Raw genomic sequence first — 22,058 nt, forward strand, 5'->3', positions numbered from 1 at the left:
CAATAGTGGCAACTAAGAGGTATGGGCCATATCTCAGCCTTGGAAACTGCTAGGGGGAACACTGTACCTTGCATCAGAGGCACTGTGGGCCGGCCCCAGTAGGTTCCTATACAGTGATCTTTTTTTTTTTTATAATATGTTTTATTGATTTTTTTACAGAGAGGAAGGGAGAAGGATAGAGAGTTAGAAACATCGATCAGCTGCCTCCTGCACACTCCCTACTGGGGATGTGCCCGCAACCAAGGTACATGCCCTTGACCAGAATCGAACCTAGGACCCTTGAGTCTGCAGGCTGATGCTCTATCCACTGAGCCAAACCGGTTAGGGCCCTATACAGTGATCTTGCTAGATGTTACTGAGTACCTTTCCAAGGAGAAGGATGAGAACTCGCCACTTCTTAGGGAGAGGGTTTCGCATAGATAGGGGTGAGCTTTCATATGAGTAAGGTGAAAGCCCTTTGTGGAGAAAAACAGGTTTCTTTTTGTTTGCCAGCACCGTAGCTGGCCTAGAGTTTGTGGCTAATACATTTCGTGGAATGAACTAAGGAGAAGCAGTGAAAGCTGGTCTGTGGCCCACAGCTACTTCGCCCCCTGCTAGCCCAGGCCCAAGGCTGACCACTTTCTGGTCAGAAAGAGATTCACTGTACTTTGATTATTGGAGATCAAACTTCCTCTGAGAATTAAATCATCGAATGAAAATGTAAATGTCTTAAAAGTGAAATGCAGCGCACATCAGTTGAAATTAGTTGCCTCCTAGGTTTCCTTAATGACATGAATCTCTAATGAATCCTTGGGGAGTCAGAAGAGTATACTAAAAACAGGCATTTTAAGCATTGGTAATCAAGTGTGGGTACCCAGCAGGAGGAAACTGCTGCACACACTGTATCACAGAAAAAGAAAATTAAAGCAAACTCACTTCTGAAAGAGGAGGAGAGTACACGCTAAATCCTCTCTTCCGAGGTAGAAGTAATTGATGCTGCCTGATATTTTCAGTGATGTTTAAAACAGCTGAATAGGAATGCTAATGAAATAGGAAGGTGAGCCCTAGATGGATTGGCTCAGTGGATAGAGTGTCGGCCTGCGGACCGAAGGGTCCTAGGTTCGATTCCAGTCAAGGGTACGTACCTCGGTTGCAGGCTCCTTCCTGGCGGGGGCTGTGTTTTTCTCACATCGATATTTCTCTCTGTCTTTCCCTCTCTCTTCCACTCTCTCTAAAAATCAATAAAAAAATATCCTCGAGTGAGGATTAAAAAAAAAAATAGGAAGGTGAGTACCAGAAGAAATAGCCAAAAAGTTTAAACTAATTGCCTGTAAGAAGGGATTCAGGGATGGGCAGGAAATTAACTGGTTTTCATTATAGGACTTCTAGTATTATTTACTTTTAAAACTATACATACATGTTACGTTGGTAAAAGTAAAAATAGTTCTTAAAATTTGTGAGAAGAAGACAGCTTACTTTCAAATTCTAGAACTTAAAAATATTTCTCTTTCTTTTACTTACCTGGACTTGCTCTATTTGGAAACTTCCTTTCTCCTAAAGCCACAATCTATTTCATTGTGTTGGATGTCAGTTTTCTGGGAGAACATTGTTATGAAATAGTTGCTTTCCATTATAAACATTTCAAACCTTTTAAGGCCAAAGTGTTATATGAGTATAACCTTTATATTGTGATTTTGTCAACATTTTTCTTTGTGACCTGTATTTTCCGTAGGTTAAAGCACAAGCTGTTAGCTGAGTACTCCGTCCCAGTCTAAGGATGACTAATATCTCAAATATAAACGAAAACAGCTACTTTTCCATAACATTGGAATCACAAACAGCTGACACGTGTACATTTTGACAATTTTATTTTAATTGGGACAAAAATTGGTTTGCTGAATCTACTAATCCGGTTCAGTGTATCATCTAACTTGTGGAGAGGTAGAGCAGAGGTCATGGAAAAGCCCACTGAGCTGGAATGAAGCTGTCCCGAAAGGCTTGAACTTCTTTGAAAACCCTGTGATGAGCCCCGTCTGTGCCAGGAACACAAAGTCTTAAGGGCCTGGCGTGGCTGCTGCCAGGGCGCCTGAGCCTCGCTGACAGCCATTGTGCTCTCTCCAGCGGAGAGACTAGGAGCACCGCCCCATTGTCTCCCGAAAGCCTGACTCACTGCTCTCTCCCTCTCTGCAGCCCTTGGAGGATTTGTTTCAGGCATGACTGTTTCAGATGGCCGAAAGCTCGTGCTACCACGACTATCTGGTGACCTTGATCAGGTCATTGTAAAATAAGGTCACAACTAGATGACAGGCTGCTGGTTGGTAGGCTTAAGCTGGAGCTGAATACCTGGTTCTGGAAGCATCTCCCTGGTCCCACTCTTGCTCCTATTTAGCCTGTTTGAACTTCATTTCCTCATCTATAAATGAGAATAATAATATCGTCTTTATAACATTATTGTAAGAATTAGATAGAAATCTATTTCAAACACCAAGCACTTAGCTGTTATTATTTTATTACTCAATAAATGTTAGTTCTGTCCCCTCACTTGGATGTCACTGTTATGAGACCCAGTCATATGCAGTTTTGTGATATAAAATGTTTTTATGAGTATGACTGTTTTGAGTCATGGTTCAACAGAGACTCTAACTGCTAAGGAACCCAGCTCAGATGTAGCCCCCATTAGGTATGGCCCAGAATGTGTGCATCTGTCTGCCCAGCTGCTCATCTGAGCTTTTCCAGGGGTCTGAGGCCCCTTGTCAGAGCAGCAAAGCATCAGCGAGAACATAGGTGTGCGCGTGTAGAAATGACCCACATTCCTCTGGAGCGCTCTGCATCTGGGGCTGGATGTGCACAAGGGTTAAAAGCTGGAGAAACTTTCGTCATAAATTTTCTCTTCAGCAGGACTTCCCTGTGAACATCTGACATTAGCAGAGAGGAAATGCTGATTGGCCTCAGAGTCAGCTGAAGGAGACAGGAGCTGCGGTGGAAGCTGCTGGATTTACTGTTATTAGCAAGGCAAATGGAAAGCCAGCAGGGCAGCCCAGCTCCCAGATAATAGATCTAGCAAGAAGGAAAACTCCCAGAAAGGAAAATGGCTGGCAGCCATGACTCCTCTTTTTCCATTTTTCCATTGCTTTTACCTGTTCGTCTTGTGTGTTTAGCACAAGGAGAAGTATGTTTTAGCATCTTAGGTTATAAGCCACAATTGGCTCAACATAAAACAATATATATAAAATTTAGCTTCTTATCTGTTTGAGTTGAACATGGTGAAATGTGCAAAATTGTATTAATATAGTAATAATTGCCATTTATTGAGTACAATGTGCTTTACATGTGTAATTATCTCATTGAATCTATAAACAACCTCATGAGTTAAAAATTATCATCCCCAACTTGGAGGTAAGAAAACAATGCTTCAAGTTAGCTGAAGCTGGGGTTTGAACCCTGCCGTTAAGGTTTACCAATCTGGTGGAATGTATTGAGGCAAGAGCCCACATGTCTGTGATGAGGCCACACCGGGTACTGGCAATAAGAAAGGCACTTCCTGAGGCTGGTGTCCTGACTTGAAAACACAGCCCTAGTTGGTACCACAGTGGTTGGAAGGAAGATGGACAGGCAGAGAGGAGCAGAGTTGGCAGGTGGAGCTGATCTCTGAAGGGTCCCTGCACCCAAAACAGGGAGCAGGACAGATGGACCACAAGGACCGAGGAGGAACTGTAGTTCTTGGCAGCAAGGACCAAGGACGCAGATGATGCTCAGCGATGAAGGGCGACAGTACAGAGAGCCGGGTCCTGACAGGGTCAAGTAAACAACACAAGTGAGCAAAAATTCTATTGTCAAAATTACAATAGAAAAAAACCCCTTACAGATGCCCATACTGGTTTTTTTCATTAAATCCAACACGACTAGTTTTTTTCTCTAGCATTAGAACAGATGAAAACTAAAAATTCCTGTCTTTAAATGCTAAGATCAAACTTGGTACAGAAAGACACACTCTAAGAGAAGCCAGAAAGCTGAGACATCTCCATCCACCCAGTTAATTCAGTTAGTCACTCAGCAGACATTTAGCAAGTTCCGTAGTTGCAAAGATGAATAAGACTCCTGCCTCACACCCACCCTCTTGGGTTTCATTGACTCACTGAGAATCATGGCAGGTGGAATTCTCCAAACTATTTCAAGTGTTTTCTGGTCTTGTCTCCCCCTCCACCCCCCTCCCCTTCATTTTTATCAAGCACGTGTAGGTGGATTCAGATAAATGTATCATTTATGCACAAGGAAATTCAGGCTGGTGGGTGGCGTCAACAGGGCAGGCACGATTTTCAGGGAGGTACACTGAGAACCTAGCAGGACACCAGGCCTGGGGGCAGGTGGGCCAAGGACAAGGGCATTTACCTGAAGGAGACATGAAGGCCAAGACCAGATTAAAACAAAAGAAGCCTTGTATTTGGTTGGCCCGAAAGTCAGAAATCCTCTTGCCTTGGAACAGAGTCTGCAGATGAGAAGCATGTTCAGTGTTGCCCTTTTCCAAATGTGCAGAAAGGAAGCAGGTCAGTCTAGGAATCGGATAGGGCCTGATGTTGTCGCGGGCGTCAGTAGGAGAAAAGCATCATCATTGGAAACCCAGTTAAAAGGGAAAAGCTGGTTTGAGAAGGAAAGTTAAAAAAGTTCATAGTTGATTGTCGTGTGAAATTAGAAGCAAATAAGTGCTTGGAGTTCTGTTTGTTCCTGCAGAGATAGGCCCACACCATTCATTTTCAGTGGTGCTTAGGACCTGCTGTCTCACCCAGGGCTGGAACCCCTTCCACCACGGCCACTGGCACCCAGCTGCTTAGAGGACACTGTCCCCCCTGGTGCCTCACTGAATCTGCTCAGCAGCCTGTCGGGTCCATGCAGCTGTTACCCTCATTTTACCGAGGAGGAGACTGAGGTTCAGAGAGGATGTGGTTCACCCAAGCCAGTCTCCAGCTTACACGGATTTGAATGGAAGTCTTCAGATTCCACAGCATCATACCAAAGTCTGATGATCAAAAACATTTGGCCTCAAGCTTGTTCTGCATTGACTCGGGCTGGAGTCACCGTGTTTATATAGCTCAGAAAAGGCCGCAGACAAATGAAGTCTCCTTTTTGTTCCTTTTGTTTTTGTCCCTAGGTGCTTGTGACTAAATTCACTAATTTCACTGGCTGTCAAGGCTGTGTTAAGGAAAATGGGTTTGAACTGCTGTGGTTTTTGAGTACTGGACTGGATGTCAGAAACCTTTGCCATCACGGGGAATTCTGTCACTCTGGATTTACTATCTGTTCGCCGCAGCCGAATTCCTCAGCAGTGTGATTTAGCGCCTGGCTCCCCATCAGCCAGTTTTGGCATTTATTTGAATGCATTACCCCACTGGTTTCCATAAACTATTTTACAATTGTTTAAAATAAGTGACTGTTTATTTCCACAAAAACCATCTGTATTTCTTTACAGAGCAACAGATAACTGTATGTAGAATTTGGTAATGTCGCAGTGACTCAAGTTAAGAAACACAGATTGGATTGAAAAATTGGATGCTAAGGGATAGTGTTAAAGGCTTCCATCCTTCCTAACAAGTGAAATCTGGATTTGAAGGAGGAAAAAATTTTTCTTTCTCACAAGTGCTATCAGGCCTCCCTTCTCCAAAGGAAAGTGCATTCACGGCAGGTCGGTGACAGGATGTGGGCTATTAGCGTTCCTCGTGGTAGCGAAGTGTGTGCCCCTTTCAGCACTCCCTCTGCCTGAGACACGCCGTGTGGAGACGATTCTGTCCAGTGGCTTCCAGTCTTCTCCGGGTTTTGCAGTTTGGGGTTTCCATGACTACGCCTTCTTGCTCTGATGTTGAGTGGTTTCCATTGAGCCCTGTGTGTTACAGCTCAGAGAACTCTGGTACAAAGCACGTTGGGACAGGTTGTTGTGGCGAGGGACCCAAACGGGTTGGGATGGGGACTCCCATTATCCAGCCAGTGTCCAAAGCAGCAGGGTCTCAGCTTGACCCACACCAGCTCCATCCATCCCCAGGACACGCAGGTAGAGCTGGGGCATTATTGAGAGTCTCCAAGCAGCGGGACATTTGGAGTCAGACGGAGTTGGAGCTTCAAGTCTGCTTTGGAGGAAGAGGTAGTCAGGGTGGTAGCCAAGCAGGCTTATAACCATTATACCGTCCTAAATGTGTTGGGGTCAGCAGAGGTTGCCAGGCACTCCCTAGAACGAACACACACACACACACACACACACACACACACCCCACAATGTTGAGTTTAGGGCAGGGATCAAATCCATACTTCCCTACACCCAGTTTGCAGAGGACACACCACCTCTATTCTCAAAGCCTGAGTGGTGCCCTAGCTGGTTTGGCTCAGTGGATAGAGAGTTGGCCTACAGACTGAAGGGTCCCAGGTTCGATTCTGATCAAGGGCACATGCCTGGGTTGTGGGTTCAATCCCCAATAGGGGGTGTGCAAGAGGCAGCCAATCGATGATTCTCTCTCATCATTGATGTTTCTATCTCTCTCTCACTCTCCCTTCCTCTCTGAAACCAATAAAAACATATTAAAAAAAAAAAAAAAGCCTGAGTGGAGGTGTCAGGACTGCCCTAGAGGGAGGTTGAGTAGGTCAGAGAGAGACAGTACAGAGTCACCCTTGGGTTTCCACAGCCCACGTGGAATCTGTGAGGAGGACGCGGCCGGCACAGTTGTCTGGACTGGGGGATAGAGCAGTACGTGGGCACTCTGACCTTTGGTCCTCCGGTCCTGGCCTCTCTGGGAACAGAACTCTGTGCACCAGCAGCCCAGCCTCAGATGCTCCAGTCCTCTTCACCTTTGCTCCTTTGAGCAGCTCTGGAAGTCTCTGTGGTCCAATCCATGGCTTGACTGGACCACAGGGAACCCCTGAACATCCTAGGATCTATGCTATTTTAGTTCCTGGCTCCTAAGGTGTCTCCTCAGCCGCTGCTGAGCCCCTGTAATCTATGGGGAGCCAGAGACAGTGAGAGAAGGCCCCGAGGCCACAGTCCCTAATCTGCTCTAGCTGGAATCACCTCTAAAATTGTTCCACCTCATTTTTTAAAATTGGATTTTTAATGACAAAAGTAATGCCTGTATATGCCCCCTGTCAAAAATCCAAACAAGATAGAAGTCTATAGAGTAGAAAGCCAAAGCCTTCACCTTTGCTATTACCCCGTCCTACACGCAGAGTTAATTCTAGTCAACAGAGCAACTGTGAGAACAGTTCAGCTCATTTCCTTTCAAATTGGGTTGGGCTAAATGTGCAGCAAATTTGCACTCACACATATAAATGCACATATTGCTGGGTTTGACTTTATTCAACTGGAGCATACTCCATACAGTCTGTATATTTTTATTTAATAATGTATCATAGAAATCTTCCCATGTCTTATTAACTTAGCTTAATTTTTTAACAGCTACATAACATCCCAGTGTACATTTATACTGTAATTTATTTAATAGTTTCCTACGGGAGAAATTTAGATTGTGCTATTTTTGATACTAAAACAGTGAACATCTTTGAACATACATCATTGTGTGCTTGGAGTAATGTTTCTCAGGATAGATTCCTTTGTTGGGTCAAGGTTGTTCAATTTTAAATGCCACCTCGTTGAAGTCATTGTATCTAACAGAGATTATTGAGCACCTACAAAGAGCCGAGCTCTGGGAATGCGGAGTTGGGTTTTTTCCAAAGTCTCTCCACCTCCATCTTTAAACAGTGCCCTGACTGGAGAGGGGTGAGGGTAGAACAACAACAAATAGACAAAATTGCTTCTCATCCAGCATGCACTGTGCACAGACAGAGGCAAAGCCCGAGGAAGTCGGGATGAAAGAGCTCTTGATTCTGACATGGATTCGGGCAAGGCTGCGGGGAGGAGGGGAGATGCCAAAAGGTGTGCCTTCCTCCTCCTCCCAGGAGCCCATCTGTGAGGCTGGGTATTCAAGAAGAAATCCGTTCTAAAGAATTATGATGCTCCTGCATTTTCTCCTACACAAAGAAGGAAATCTCGGCTGTACGCCCTTTCCTTTCCTCCTCTTGGCACTTTCTGATTGATGATTGGAAATGATGGCAATACATAAACTATTTTTCTTTTTATTTTATGACCTGGTAATAGCAGTAACATATTTCCAGTAAATGTTTTCTATCGCAATAAAAAAGTTGTAACAGGACTAGAAATGGGTATAGTTAAACCCTAAAGAAATCACACTTTCAGAACTGTGCATTGAGGCAGTAACTCTGTAAATCATTTAACTTAGGAAAGGGCCCCCTCCCTGGGAAAAAACCAGGGCAAGCAGCTGGTGTTCAGGTTTAGTGCTCCTGGGATAGGTACCTGCTGTTAGGGCTGGGGGCTATCAATTTTAACCCCCTCAAGACCAACTACCCCCTCTGTCTTCCCTCCTCATCTCCCAACCTAGATTTCACTCCTTTCTGAACTGATAAATCATCTCAACTTACAATTTCTTTTTTTCAACCTGAAGGTCAAGAAGATTGTAGAATCTCTTTCTGGAATACAGCATAGGAGTGTGGTTATGAGCACAGGCCCTGGGGCAGTGGTTCTCAACCTTCCTAATGCCGCGACCCTTTAATACAGTTCCTCATGTTGTGGTGACCCCCAACCATAAAATTATTTCCGTTGCTACTTCATAACTGTAATTTTGCTACTGTTATGAACCATAATGTAAATATCTGATATGCAGGATATATTTTCATTGTTACAAATAGAACATAATTAAAGCATAGTGATTAATCACAAAAACAATATGTAATTATATATGTGTTTTCCGATGATCTTAGGCGACCCCTGTGAAAGGGTCGTTCGACCCCCAAAGGGGTCACGACCCACAGGTTGAGAACCGCTGCTCTGGGGTCACCACGGGCACATGACGTAACTGCTTTACTTTTTTTTTTTTTCTCCTCTGTAAGTGGTGTTTATATAGGCCCTACCTCAGAGAGCATTATGATTAGAGAGCTAATGCACCCAAGGCGTTTTGTTAAGGGCCAGGTGAGACCTCGGTGTCAGTCACTGTAGTTTTCAAAAAAGAGCACCTTGATGATCTTGTTAACTTTGCGCAGCGGTATAACAGGCGACAGCTGTTGAGTGTTCATTGGTCCTGTGCATTTTGTCACGCATCATCTTTGCAGTTACTCCAGGAAGGTTTAGATCACCTAACTTACCGAGTGTCACATAGCCTGTAAAAGAGCCAAGATTTTAATCCAAGTCTTTTTTACTCCAAAACCCAGGCTCCGCAACCGCCACTTGTCCACCTTTTAGGACTAGATACTCAGTAGGACCCGAGATGGTGGAACTTGGAGCAGTTCTGTCTCACTCCAGACGTGACCGCCTTTGGCTGATAAAGCTTTGGAGTGTAATGTTGAGAGCCTGCGCTCTCGGAACCGTGAGGGTGAGGCAAAAAAAGCATTTCCTTTCCCTAATTGCAGGCAGAGCAGCCTGCCCCCCTCAGTTGATCCTTGTTTTGGCTTTGTTACTCTTAAGAGGATGAATAGCAGCTGCTTCTTCTGTGTCTGGTGTCCTTAACATGCCCTAAAAATTAGGTCTCTCCACCCTTGGTCTTTAATTTCTGATTCTAGCTGACACCTCCATTAATGGTCCAGTGCAAGCTTTCTGTCGACTTGAGGACGACTGTGTAAAAGTGGTTTTGCTGTCCTATCAATAATAGTCATAATTTCCCCAATACTCTCATCAGCAGTGAATTGAGTCTTGCAGCAAAGAAATGGAAACCCCAGTGCAGTGGTTTTAAAGTGATTTGTCTTGTAGACGGCGTCTTGTTTCAGTAAAATCAGGTCAGTGCAGACTGCTGGGTCAGACGCAAGTCTGATGAAAATTAGTTGGAGGAAATTGATCATTTGAACCTTAGGTTATTTTTAGCTACTACAGCTTTTTAATATCTCTGTTTTTATTTACTTACATTTGTTTTAATAAACTTTAACCATCACTACCAGGCAAATTAAATGTCTTCGCCATTTCAGCCAAGCCATGGATAAGAAGAAAGACTGCTCTCTCCACCCCACAGTAGCACGGCCTTCCCTTCACAGCTTTGGGATTTGCGGTCGTTATGGCGTTGTTTAAACACTTACACCCACTCCTCATCCTCCGGCCATTTCTGGGGTTTGTTTATTGCACAGACTGGCCCCTTGACCAGTCTGTTCTTCATTGCTATTGAAAGTTAATGGGGGCAAAATTGCATTCCCAAACATTTGAACCTGCAGTGGCCAAAGCCGAACTTAGTTGATCTCTGGTGATCGGTTCAATTTAGTTACGATTTTTTGCCATTAGGCTGGGGCTGAATGATGGTGATTTGGTTGAGGCCAAATGTCTGAAGAAAATTGGCTCTCTGATAAGAGTGCTGTTATCAGAGGGGGCTACCTTCTCATTTACATTTAGATGAGTATTGATTATTTATTTACTCAGAGAAGTGAGATTCGTTTCCAATCTTATCTTTCTCGTCTCTGCTTGTCAGCAGAAAGAGAGATAGAGCTCCTGACATCAGGCCAAGATAACAGCACTTTGTAGTAAAGATAAAAGTTGGAATGGGCCTTTTTCTAGTCTTGACTGAAAGGATAAGTTTTAAAAATTAGAACTGATGGGTCATGCTTTCAAAACCCTTCCTGAAGGTTTTGCAGTTTAACTAGGCAGGAGAATTGGTTTATTGGAACAGCCTTGGTCTTTCTTCTTTTGTAATAGGAATTGTATTTAATTCGATTATATTCAGCTGTTTCACTGAGAGCAAATTGTGTATTGGCTCAGAAGAGGCTAAAGTGTGACCTTATTGTCATGTCAGCTTGTTCCTTTTTTATTATTTAAATTCCAAATTATCCCATCTGAGCCTCAGAGGGGGTATAAGCTGCAGTGGTTATCACTTGAATATAATTCGGTGCTTATATTAAGATCAAGCAGAAAATGATTATAGTCGCCCCTAGAGGAAGAGTTATAAGCGATGGGACTGACATTTTAGAATAGCTGATGTTGGGTCTGAGCTCTGCTATTGACGCGTCAGCTTGTCAGTGATGGCTTTGGCTCAGTGAGGAAACCGCATTCAGCCGGCCTGCCATGGCGCAGACCAGGCTTGGCACAGTGCGCTCCAAATGGGTCTCCCTGCCGCCAGTCTTCTGCAGCCCATTGTCAGCAGCGCCACCAGAAGAGTCTTACAAAATATGTAGCTGATTGTGTCAACCCCTTGCTCGGTTAGCATGTGTTGCTTTTATAAGAGAGAATCCAAACCTTGACCAACAATCTGGGTCAGGTATCCCAGCTGCCGCTTCCCCTCCTACCCCCACCGACCCTGGGCCTTTTGCACGTGCTGTTTCCTCTAGGAATTCACTAATTCCCTCTTCTTCCCCTGGCTCCAAGTCCTCCTTCAAGACTGCGGTCAGATGTTTCCACCTCAGGAAGGGGACGTTCATTGTCCCCTCTCCTGTGTTCCCACAGCACCTTGTCCTGGCCAGGGGAAGAGCACTGTTGGGTCTTTGCAACTTCTCTGCTCATGTGTGTCTTGCTGCCTCCCCAGCCTGCTTGAGGGCAGGAATCAGTGATTATTCACCTGTGTCTGGAACATTGTCGATGTTCAAGAAAAGTTTCTTAACTGGATGTATGGATGGCATTATAACACCATATATCTTTTTTTTTTTAATATATTTTGATTTTTTTACAGAGAGGAAGGGAGAGAGATAGAGAGTTAGAAACATCGATGAGAGAGAAACATCGATCAGCTGCCTCCTGCACACCTCCTACTGGGGATGTGCCCACAACCCAGGTACATGCCCTTGACCGGAATCGAACCTGGGACCCTTCAGTCCACAGGCCGACGCTCTATCCACTGAGCCAAACCGGTTTCGGCCATATATCTTTTGATATCTCTGCTGCTCTGGTTGGTTCTGTGGGTTCAGACATTTACTCACCACTTTTAGACCATGTTTGTAGGACCTGGGAGACTAGGGAGCTTGAGGAACCCTGGCTGCTGAACAAGTCTCTAGTCTTGAAATGCTGTCCGTGGCTTAAAGGCAAGCTGGTTTAAACAGATATGCTCCCGCTCCCACCCCACGCGCCTCCTTGGACACTTTGATGCCAGCATTCCCTGCCACCGTGCCTCTTCCCTTAATGAGGCTGTTAGTCTGTTGTGACTTTGGACTAGGGATCTGCCTGCACCGCATCACAGTGGCTTCTGTTCCGGCCTGTACTTGCAATGATACTAGTAGCGGCCGTCATTGAGCTCTCCGCTAAGGGAGTCGAGGATTGTCTCAATCCTCATAGCAACCTTCGGAGGGAAGTTCTGTTATCCTTGTTTACAGATGAGAAAATACACAAGAGACGAGTAACTTTCCCAGAATGCATTGTTACCCCCTGAGAGGGTACAGACACCAGGAGTTTTCTGCTCACAACCCAGCCTTGCCTCTTACTTGCTCACACTTAACCTTCTGCTGGCTACTTTCAGATTAAAGCAGCTCTTTAAGCTGGCGAATGGAAAATAGTTGGCATGAAGGTGTATGCATGAGAGTGGTCAGCCTTTGACTTTATCATTTGTCCTCAAAGAATACATGAGCTGAAAATTACATCAAGGAAAATGGAAAATAAAGATTCAGAGAGTGAAATGATGCAGAAATGTGTGCCCAGTCATCATTCAGGCCACATGTTTAGAGCTGAACTTCCTAATGGGCAAAGGAGAAAGGGACACAGTATCAGTTAGTTACATGATTTATGTTCAACTGTCAGAAAATACAGAAGAGCCCGGCAAGTGTGGCTCAGAGGTTGAGCGTCGACCCAGGAACCAAGAGGTCACTGGTTCGATTCCTGGTCAGGGCATATGCGCGAGGTGCAGTCTCCATCCCCAGTAGGGGGCATGCAGGAGGCAGCCAATCAATGATGTTTCTCTCTCCTCCATGTTTCTGTCTCTCTATTTCCCTTTCTCTCTCTCTAAAATATAAATAAAAACATTTAAAAATAAATAAAATAAAAATACAGGAGAGCAAACCCATTGCTCCAAGGAAGTACAGTGCTTCCTGCTGTCGAGGTCTGAAGGTCATTTCTCCTGTGGGTCTTTAGAAACAAGGCACAGAACAATAGGGGCGATGGTGTGGCTTCTCTCTCTGGGCTTCTGCACTTGCTTCCCATTGGACTTGAACTCTCAGCTGGCTCTCAGCTATCAAGGTATTGCATACTGACGCCTTTTATGTTTCAGTCCAGGATTACAGAGACCGAGAAAACTGGACTAGCATGTATGCATCCCCCACCCAGCAGATACTACAGATTTTCTTTGAAATTTATGCACTGAGATGTTTGCCAAAATCCTGCTCGAGTATTAGAACTTGGAACCCTCCCAAAGTGCCCAGAGCAGTATTTTGTTCTAGCCCATTTGGTGGCATGGCATTACAGCAATAATGCGTCACTGGAGTGCCCGACAGATTTCCTTGTCACCGCAGAGGAACTGCTTCCCAGAATCTCCCTTTGTGTCCCCTCTGCTGTGAAGTGGAGGGCTTGCGGCTTCATGCACAGCTGTGACATTTTAAAACCTCTTTCCAAAGGGTGGCTGTTGCCTTGAGAACTATGTCCTGTTCAGTGTGAAAGAGCCTTTTATATTTTATATAATCATTTCTTTGGCAGAAGTATATTAAAAGAAACTGACCTCACAGCTTGTCTTTTTTAAATGGTTTTGGCTGCTGTTTTTTCTTTCCTCCCATGTCAGCTGCCTAAAAATTAAACAAGCATTTTATAGAAACTATAGTTTGATAGATAGGAGGTCTGGGTTGTCATACTCTTGATTATAATCAACAGGCATTTATTAAGTACTTGTCATGAACAAGGCACTCTGGTTCGTATGAATATAGAGAGTGCAGGCCTGGAGAGCTCTGGGTATGAATCCCAGTTCCACCACTTCCTGTGAGATGTTGTGTGAGTTACTTAACTCTGTGAGTCACAGACCAGAATGCATACTCTTTAATCCTAGCGTGACAGTAAATGAAATGATCTGCATAGTACTTGGCACAAAGTAGGCCCTGCTATGTTATGTTACGTGATCTTAGTATTGTTCCAGTCTCATGATGAGGAGTGATGATAGCTGACACTTAAATAGCACTATTAATGTACCAGACGCTGTTCTAACTGCTTTACAACTGTTAACTCATTGAATCCTCACAGGGCTCTGAGGTGGGACTCAGCCAGGGCCAGACCGAGGTAATCTGGCCCCAAGTCCATGCCCTTCATCATCACGCTATATTGCTTCTGATCTCTACCCTGCCTTTTCACAACATGGCCTGAAGTTATCAATCTGAATTTTTCAGGGGGAAATGTGTAAAATAGTCTTTCTATGTGAGATAAGTTACCCAGTGTTTGGGCAAGAGTTAGAGAGAAATTGATCTTTGGAACAGGAAGTTTTCCCTTTGGGTTTAGATCTTGAGTCTCGCCTACAGTTTAGCCATCTACCTTCCCCAAAGTCAAGACCCATCAGTTGTTTGCTAAGTTCAAAAGTAGGTTTCCAAGTTGTACTTTAGCTTTTATGGAAGAGCAGAGTACCCAAAGCAGATGATAGTCAAAATTTTAGTTACTAACAAGACTGGGCACACACAGGAATATTTTTAAGGACAGGCAGGAGGTAGTTTTCCTGGATGGATGGGAAGATAAGGCGATTCTGTCCTCACAAGGACCTGGGATACAGCCATAGCATGGGATATTTAGTATGTGTGGGTTTCATTAAAATAAATTATTTCAGATCATTTTCATTTTGAATTCATAGAAACCAGAAGTTAAGTGATTCAGAACCCAAATGAATCCACAAATCTATAAAAATCTATACTTATGCTATAAACTATGGCCTCTTTATAATTGGCCAGTAATTTATAGTTTGCAAGAGAAAGGAAGGTTGAAAACACACAGGCTTTAGAGTCAAAGATCCTTGGGTGTCATTTTTCTGTTTCTACTTCCGACCTTTGTGACCTTGGGCAGGTTACTTCATCCTGCCAACCTTCAGGGACCCAGTCTGGCAAAGGGGTATAATAATATCTACTTGCTAGAGTTGCTGTGAGGATTCGGTAAGGTAGCATATATAGAGTGCTTGGCATGTATGGTCATTCAGTACATGAGAGTCATCATCATACTAAGCTTCAAGGGGAAAGTCCTAAATCTACTTTCCAGAAACAAACTATTTCAATAGAAATATCTGCAACACCCAAGAAACAAGAAAGTAAATGTTGAATGATGGCATTTATGGCTTTGAGAGTGGTGCAGGCACTTGTGTTTAGGGATACAGGACCCTTCTTAGTACTCCCTACCTACCCTGGTTTCCCTCATCCATGTTTCCCAGGCAGCTGCAGTGCCTGGAAGGAGAAAGTGTACAAAGGAGACCAGCCTGAAGTCCACCCTAATGCAGCCATGTGTTGGCTCCCAGCAATCAGGAGAGGGGCGGCTTACTTTAATCCAGCTGTCAGGTAGACAGCTCGAGAAGCCCAATGCCCTATACACTGCCCTCAAAGTCACAGGAAGCATGCTAGGTTGCAGGGTTACTTAGATGAAAATATCGGTCTACATAAACTGATGTCTAATGTGGATTAAATTTTGCATATAAAAGACCCATTGCAGACGCCATGATGTGTGATAATTATAGTATCCTCAGAAAAAATGGCATAGTAAGAAATCAGAGGGCTTGTAAGTGTATACGATATTTAATAGATTATAAAAGTAGCCTTTATTTAGTATAAGAAATGTGAAAAATACGGAACACCAAAGAGAAAGAAAAGCACTCATTTCCCCACTATGACCACTACTCACATTTTGGAAATAACCTTTCAGTATTTTTCCCCCTGTGACTTTACATATATTTTTCATAATTGCAATCTTTCTGCACATATTGTTATAATCTTCTGTTTTCATAAAGTAACATATTATAAACATCTATATATATAAAAGCCCAGCAACCCTTACAGTGGAACAACAGGAACGACCGGTCGCTGTGACATGCACTGACCACCAGGGGGCAGACACTCAATGCAAGAGCTGCCCCCTGGTGGTCAGTGAGCTCCCACAGCGGGAGCACCACTCAGCCAGAAGCTGGGCTCATGGCTGTCACCAGCCGTGGCGGGAGCCTTTCCTGCCTCCACAGCAGCGCTAAGGAGCGGCGAGCCAAACAGTAAGGAGCAGGCAGGCGGCAGTTAGGAGCGCAGAGTCCCAGGTTGCGAGAGGGATGTCCAACTGCCGGTTAAGGGCTTAAACCGGCAGTTGGACATCCCCCGAGGGGTCCCAGATTGTGAGAGGGCGCAGGCCAGGCTGAGGGACAGCTCCTTCTCCCCCCTGTGCACGAATTTTGTGTATCGGGCCTCTAGTGTTTTATAAGATTAAATATTTTTGCAACGTTACCATTAATATCTTCACAGTACTTCACAGTATTTTGTTTAACCAGGTATTTCACAGTATTTTATTACATCTAGGTTATTCCCTATCATGAAAAAATGATTTATTATAGCTAAACTTTGTACCCAGATATCACTGTAAATTCATAGAAGTGGATGTCAGTGCCTCGCACACAGTGTTGCTGGGAGTTATTGGGGATGAGAGCTCATATGACAGGCCAGTGTCTTGGAAAGCAGCTTCGGGGGTGAGGGTGCCCCAGCTGTGAACGTGGCTGTTAGGGAGGGGGAAGGAGAGGGTGCATAGGAATCTCTCACCAGCTAGGTTTTCTTAAAGTTCAGGTGGGCACGATTTTCCTGTGATTACTTCCACCAGTGAATGTGAAGGCTGCAGTGACCAGCAGGAAGTGTGCCTGGTGATTGACAAATGTTATCACAGATGGGTGACAGATACCAAGAATTACCTGTGTTCCCATACCTTTATTTAATCTTTTTGAAATTAAATTGAACTATGTGTAATGTTGAAATGGGTACATTCTTGACCTGAATATAGTGTATGAGAGTTTATAAGAATGGGGTAGACTTCTGACCATGTACTTGCTTAAATACATAGTTATATGTGTTTTGAGCATTGTTTACTTTATAACAGTTTAAAAGCTGTTAAGTATTGTAAAAAAAAAAAAAAAGGACTGGATGTATGTAAGAACTCTGAGAACTGACAGAGTGCTGATGAAATTAAGTTAGAGAGCAGTGAGCATAGGATATGGGAGAGGAGAATGGCTGAGATGAGTCAGATGCTCTGCCTGAGAAAGGAGAAGGCTGGCTAAGTGACAGCCGCTGAAGAACAGTCTAAAAAGATGTGTTCTGCCTGGGAGGCCTCTGCTGCTCCCTCCGATCTCTCACCTCTCCTGTCTGACCAAACACGCCTTTCATGGCCAAAACAGTAAGAGTTTCTTGCGCCTCTAATCTTTTCAGTAACCATTCGCAACAGGAGCAGTCTTTTGACTCTGATCGTTGGACCCGTTAGGTGTTATCTGAGAAGAACAAGATTGTCATTTGGCTTGACAAAGAAATACATGAGTAAATGTATAAAACACCCCAGTGTTTTATCAAGATCTGCCAGAACCCCCTGTGTGACAGGCATAGCTAGGATTCCAGGTTTCTAGGATTATTAAACCTGTATCTTTGTGTTTTCACAAATGTTTCAACAAAAAACATGAATCAGCATCCATTGTCCTATCACCGAAACCCAGAAACCTGAGTTTTGTGTGTGTTTTTAAAAAAGGAATTTTTGGGCTGTTATCATATTAGAGTTCTAAACATACCTTATTCCTGCTTATAATTGATTATTCATTCTTATTTAATGATTATTAATAAGTGCTTTTTTGTAGGAATGAGTATTTTTCCTAACTTAGAGTACTTAGAATATATCATCTCTATTGTTCATAATAAGCCTTCAAGGTGATAAGCACTCCTTATTAGGAAACAGGCTCAGAAAAAGGTAGGTTACCTCTCACATCTGAGAAACCATGTAGCTGTGTTGTGATTCCAGGTCAGTCTGACTCAGAAGCCATCTACCTCTCACTTTGGGGAGAACTGAGCGAAAACAGGCCCGATCATAGAACAGACACGTGTGTGAAACCTTGTGCGGAAAATACCCAAACTCTTTCCATCTTGGATAGCTAGACCCTCCAGACAGACGCCAGCGTTTTCCTAATGCTTTAACAGCTTTTTGCCAGTATGCGGTGTTTTTTCAATGTTAAATACACTGTTTCAGACTTCCTCCCCTCCTCCTGCCCCTTTGATCTTCCAGGCCCTCAGTACCGCCTGGAGAAGCAGAGTGAGCCCAATGTCGCCGTGGACCTGGAGAGCACTTTGGAGAGCCAGAGCGTGTGGGAGTTCTGCCTGGTCCGCGAGAACAGTACGTTGGCCTCCTCGCTCCATGCTTGTTTTGTCCGTTGCAAACATGCTTAGGAGTCATGTGTTGGGGTCACTAGCCCGGTTTACCAAGGCCCGTGGTCGGCAAACCGCGGCTTGCGAGCCACATGTGGCTCTTTGGCCCCTTGAGTGTGGCTCTTCCACAAAATACCACATGCGGGCGCGCACGTACAGTGCGATTGAAACTTCGTGGCCCATGCGCAGAAGTCGGTATTTTGTGGAGGAGCCACACTCAAGGGGCCAAAGAGCTGCATGTGGCTCGCGAGCGGTTTGCCGAGCCGCAGTTTGCCGACCACTGCCCTAGGCAGATTTCAAGTAACTGTTTTTCAAGGCAGACCTCAGCCTTCCTGCCAAAAGTGTATCCCAAAATGAAATGATTGATTTCATGCTTTTTTTTTTGGTAAAAAGTCTGCATCCTGTTTAGCTCTCTGTGATTTATATATTTTTTATTAAACTGTATCTTCCTAAATTAGGATCAGTCCTGGAAAACAGCTTAGAAATAGGAGGCCTTTTCTGAGGCGAAGGCTATTTTGTATATAAGCAACTGGCCCTGTCACTATCACTGTTTAGACAAACATCAGGGTTAGAAAATCCTGACCATGTGCATACTTTCAGCAGGAGGCAGTGTAGTGGTTCCTAGTGCTATCTTGTGAGCCTCTTTAAAACTGCAGTTCGCCTCCGTTCATTCTCCCTTCTGAGTTTCTGGGTTGTGAATCTTTGCCATTCCTCTCCTCTGTGCTCCCACTGACTTTAGGAGCAAGTGACATGTGGAAACGGAGATTGCGTAGCCAGCTCTCCTTCGTTCCTGCTTCAGGGCCTGTACACAGGCCGTTTCTTCTGTGCGGAGCACTCTTCCCCCCACTCTGGCTGTTTGTCATCCTTCGTCTCGTTTAAATGTCACATTTTCAAAGAGGCCATCTGTGGTCTTCCTTCCCCCCTCATTTGGGTCCCCCATTATACATAGAACATACTTTTTATTCATTGCATATATGTTTCTGTTTACAATTATATATTTTCCTCAATTATCTTTCTCCCATAAGATTTTCCAGGTCTATGAGGGCATCCCTGATCCATACCAAGTTGCCCTTCATTAATTTAACCAGTATTTACCCCTCACTATAGGCTATGTACTATAGCAGCTTAGTGAATATATAGGGTCAGGCAAAGTAGGTTTATGGTTGTGAGTACGTGAAACAGTTTATTCTTGTGTTATTTATAAATTATTTATTATTTTCCATACGAATAACTGTAGACCTACTTTTGCCCCACCCTGTAGATTGAATGAGTGAATCAATGGCAGTTTTTTCGTCATGTCACTGACCCTCTACACAAGGCCGCTGCTCTTTAACCAGGGCCCTGACAGCCTCTTCTAGGGAGGCCTGTGCAAAACTCACCAGGGAGGTGAAGTGGGCTCAGTGTGTACCCAACATTTCTGCTTTTGGAAATCTGTCTTGAGAAAATATTTTAAATGCAATAAAGATATATGTATAATGATAGGTGTTAGATGTTTATAATATTTCTATAATATTTCTATATATATAGTATCTATATAGTACCCCTATATGGGAAAATTATGCAGGTTATCACCTTTTGGTAAAGCAAAACTAAGTAATAATTAAAACTGATTAAAATATACAAATCATAGAAAATTATTAATGGCCAGTATCTGGGAGAAGATTGAACTAAAAGAGGCAAGATTAACACCTAGAACCAGTTTTTCCTGATACCATTTGAATTTGAAGGCTGCAATATTTAAAGAAAATTTTGCAGCTTTTTAATTCATATATTGTAAAAGAAGAAAGGCCAAAAATCAATAAGCTAAAGCATTTAGCTCAAGAAATTAGAAAACAAACAGGAAAAGAAAACTAGAGTGAATAAAAGGAAGGAAGCAGTAAAGATAAGAGCAGAAATTAATGAAATAGGAAATTTAAGGACAGCAAAACCAAACATTGGTTCTTTGAAAAGACTAACAAACTTGCTAAACCTTTGAGGAAATGGATCAGAAACATGGAAGAGAAACAAATAACAGAGAAACACAAATAGTAACAGAAATAAAAAGAGGTACAGTACAGATCTGCAGTCACTAAATAGATAATATAAGATTATTTTGAAAAACTCCATACCAAAAATTGTGAAAATGTAGATGAAAAAGGAAAAAATGCTAGAAAAAACAACTTACCAAAATTGACACAAGAAGAAATAGAAACTTGAATATTCTCATAACTATTTTTAAAAATTGAGTTCATGATTAAAAACCTTGCCACAAAGAAAACTCAATCCCAGACAACTTTACTGGCTAGTTTTACCAAACACTTAAGGAAAAAACGATTCCAGTCTTACATCAGCTGTTCAAAGAGTAGAAAAAGAGGTTACACTCTCCAATTCATTTTACGAGGCTGTCATAATCTTACCAAACCCTAATAAAGACCATACAAGACAAAATATTTTCAGACCAATCTTAAATAAATGCAAATATCCTAAACAAAATATTAACAAACTGAATTCAGCATTATATTAAAATAATGTAACATTCCCAAGTTGGTTTTATTCTGGGAGTACAAGGTTTAGTTTAGCAATAAAAAATCCCAGTCGGTATAATTTGCCACAGTAACAGATTAAAAGGAGAACAGCCATCTCAGGAGATGTGGAATACTGTTCAATCATTATAAGTTGTGTTTACCAAGAGTTTTCATTATGAGAAAAATAACTTTGATGTAATATTAAGAGGGAAAATTGTCAAGGATACAAAATAACACAGCTAGACTAATCTCAACTATGTAAAATCAAAACAAACAAACCAAAAACATGGAAGAAAAATTGGAAGGAAAATGCCAAAATATTAATAGTGGTTGTCTCTGGTTAGCAAGATTCTGGGTAATTCATTTTTCATCCTCTTTATACTTGTACTTTCCAGAGATTCTAAAATAAGCATGCATGACTTTCTAAGAAGAAAAAGCAAGCAAATAATAAGGGCAAGTTCACATAGATACCGATTACATCATGAGAGTGCCTCTTAGTTTCATAATCCTTTGGACTGATCACACCCAAGGAAGAATTATAACAACACATTCCTTTGTATCTTGCTTATCTGATTTTCTTACCTGATATAAATGGGTAATCCCTCCCTTCCTGTCATTTTCTTTCATTCTTTAAAGAATCTCTCTCTCTTTCTCTCTCTCTTTTTCCCACTCAACCAAAGATATGGTGGTTTTTTTAAAATCGGTTTGAGAGAGAGAGGAAGGGGGAGGGAAAAAGAGAGAGAGAGAAACATCATTGTGGGAGAAAAACATCTATCAGTAGCCTCCCGTACACGCCGAGGTGGGAGATCAAACCCACAACCTTTTGGTCTATGGGACAGCGCTCTAACCAACTGAGCCACCCAACCAGGGCTAAAGAATCTCATCTTTTAAACATAGTAGGGGAACTAATTCGCATAATAGGAACTCTGTAGTGGATTCTGTTTCAGAATGTTAACTCCTTGTTATATGAATAAGATAAAATTTATTTATTAGTGTCTTGGCAAATATTTTGGATATGTAACACTTATTCATGTAAAAGAATTTTCCAGATAACAAAGTGTGTCTGTGGTGAAAACTTAGCCTCTCTCCTCTCCCCTAATTCCCTTCCCAGAGACAAGTTGTTCCCAGTTTCTTTGATAACTTTCCAGGGATTATCTGTGTATATGCAAGTATATTCTGTATATGTACGTGAATACACACACACACATATATACAGTTGGTCCTCTGGATCCACAGGTTTAGCCTCTGCAGATT

At 43.0% G+C, this 22,058-nt stretch overlaps 1 protein-coding gene across 17 annotated transcripts in view; it reads left to right on the plus strand.

The window, feature by feature from the left end:
• Positions 1–22,058, plus strand: part of MAPKAP1 (mitogen-activated protein kinase associated protein 1) — a 185,402-nt gene that overhangs the window by 107,735 nt on the left and 55,609 nt on the right. For 15 of the 17 annotated variants that reach the window (XR_002831084.1, XM_023760126.1, XM_023760115.1 and 12 more), the window contains one exon: positions 18,161–18,268. The exons of 1 other annotated variant lie outside the window; for it this stretch is intronic. Coding sequence is in view for 15 of the 16 variants with exons in the window: in XM_023760126.1 (XP_023615894.1) it covers positions 18,161–18,268 (108 nt within the window). In the remaining variant the exon portion in view is untranslated. Of the gene's footprint in view, positions 1–5,125; positions 5,398–18,160; positions 18,269–22,058 lie in introns of those variants that run through there. One more of the 17 variants, XM_023760127.1, reaches the window with a different exon arrangement.

Source organism: Myotis lucifugus, unplaced genomic scaffold (assembly GCF_000147115.1).
Source record: "Myotis lucifugus unplaced genomic scaffold, Myoluc2.0 scaffold_173, whole genome shotgun sequence".
Lineage (NCBI taxonomy): Eukaryota > Metazoa > Chordata > Mammalia > Chiroptera > Vespertilionidae > Myotis > Myotis lucifugus.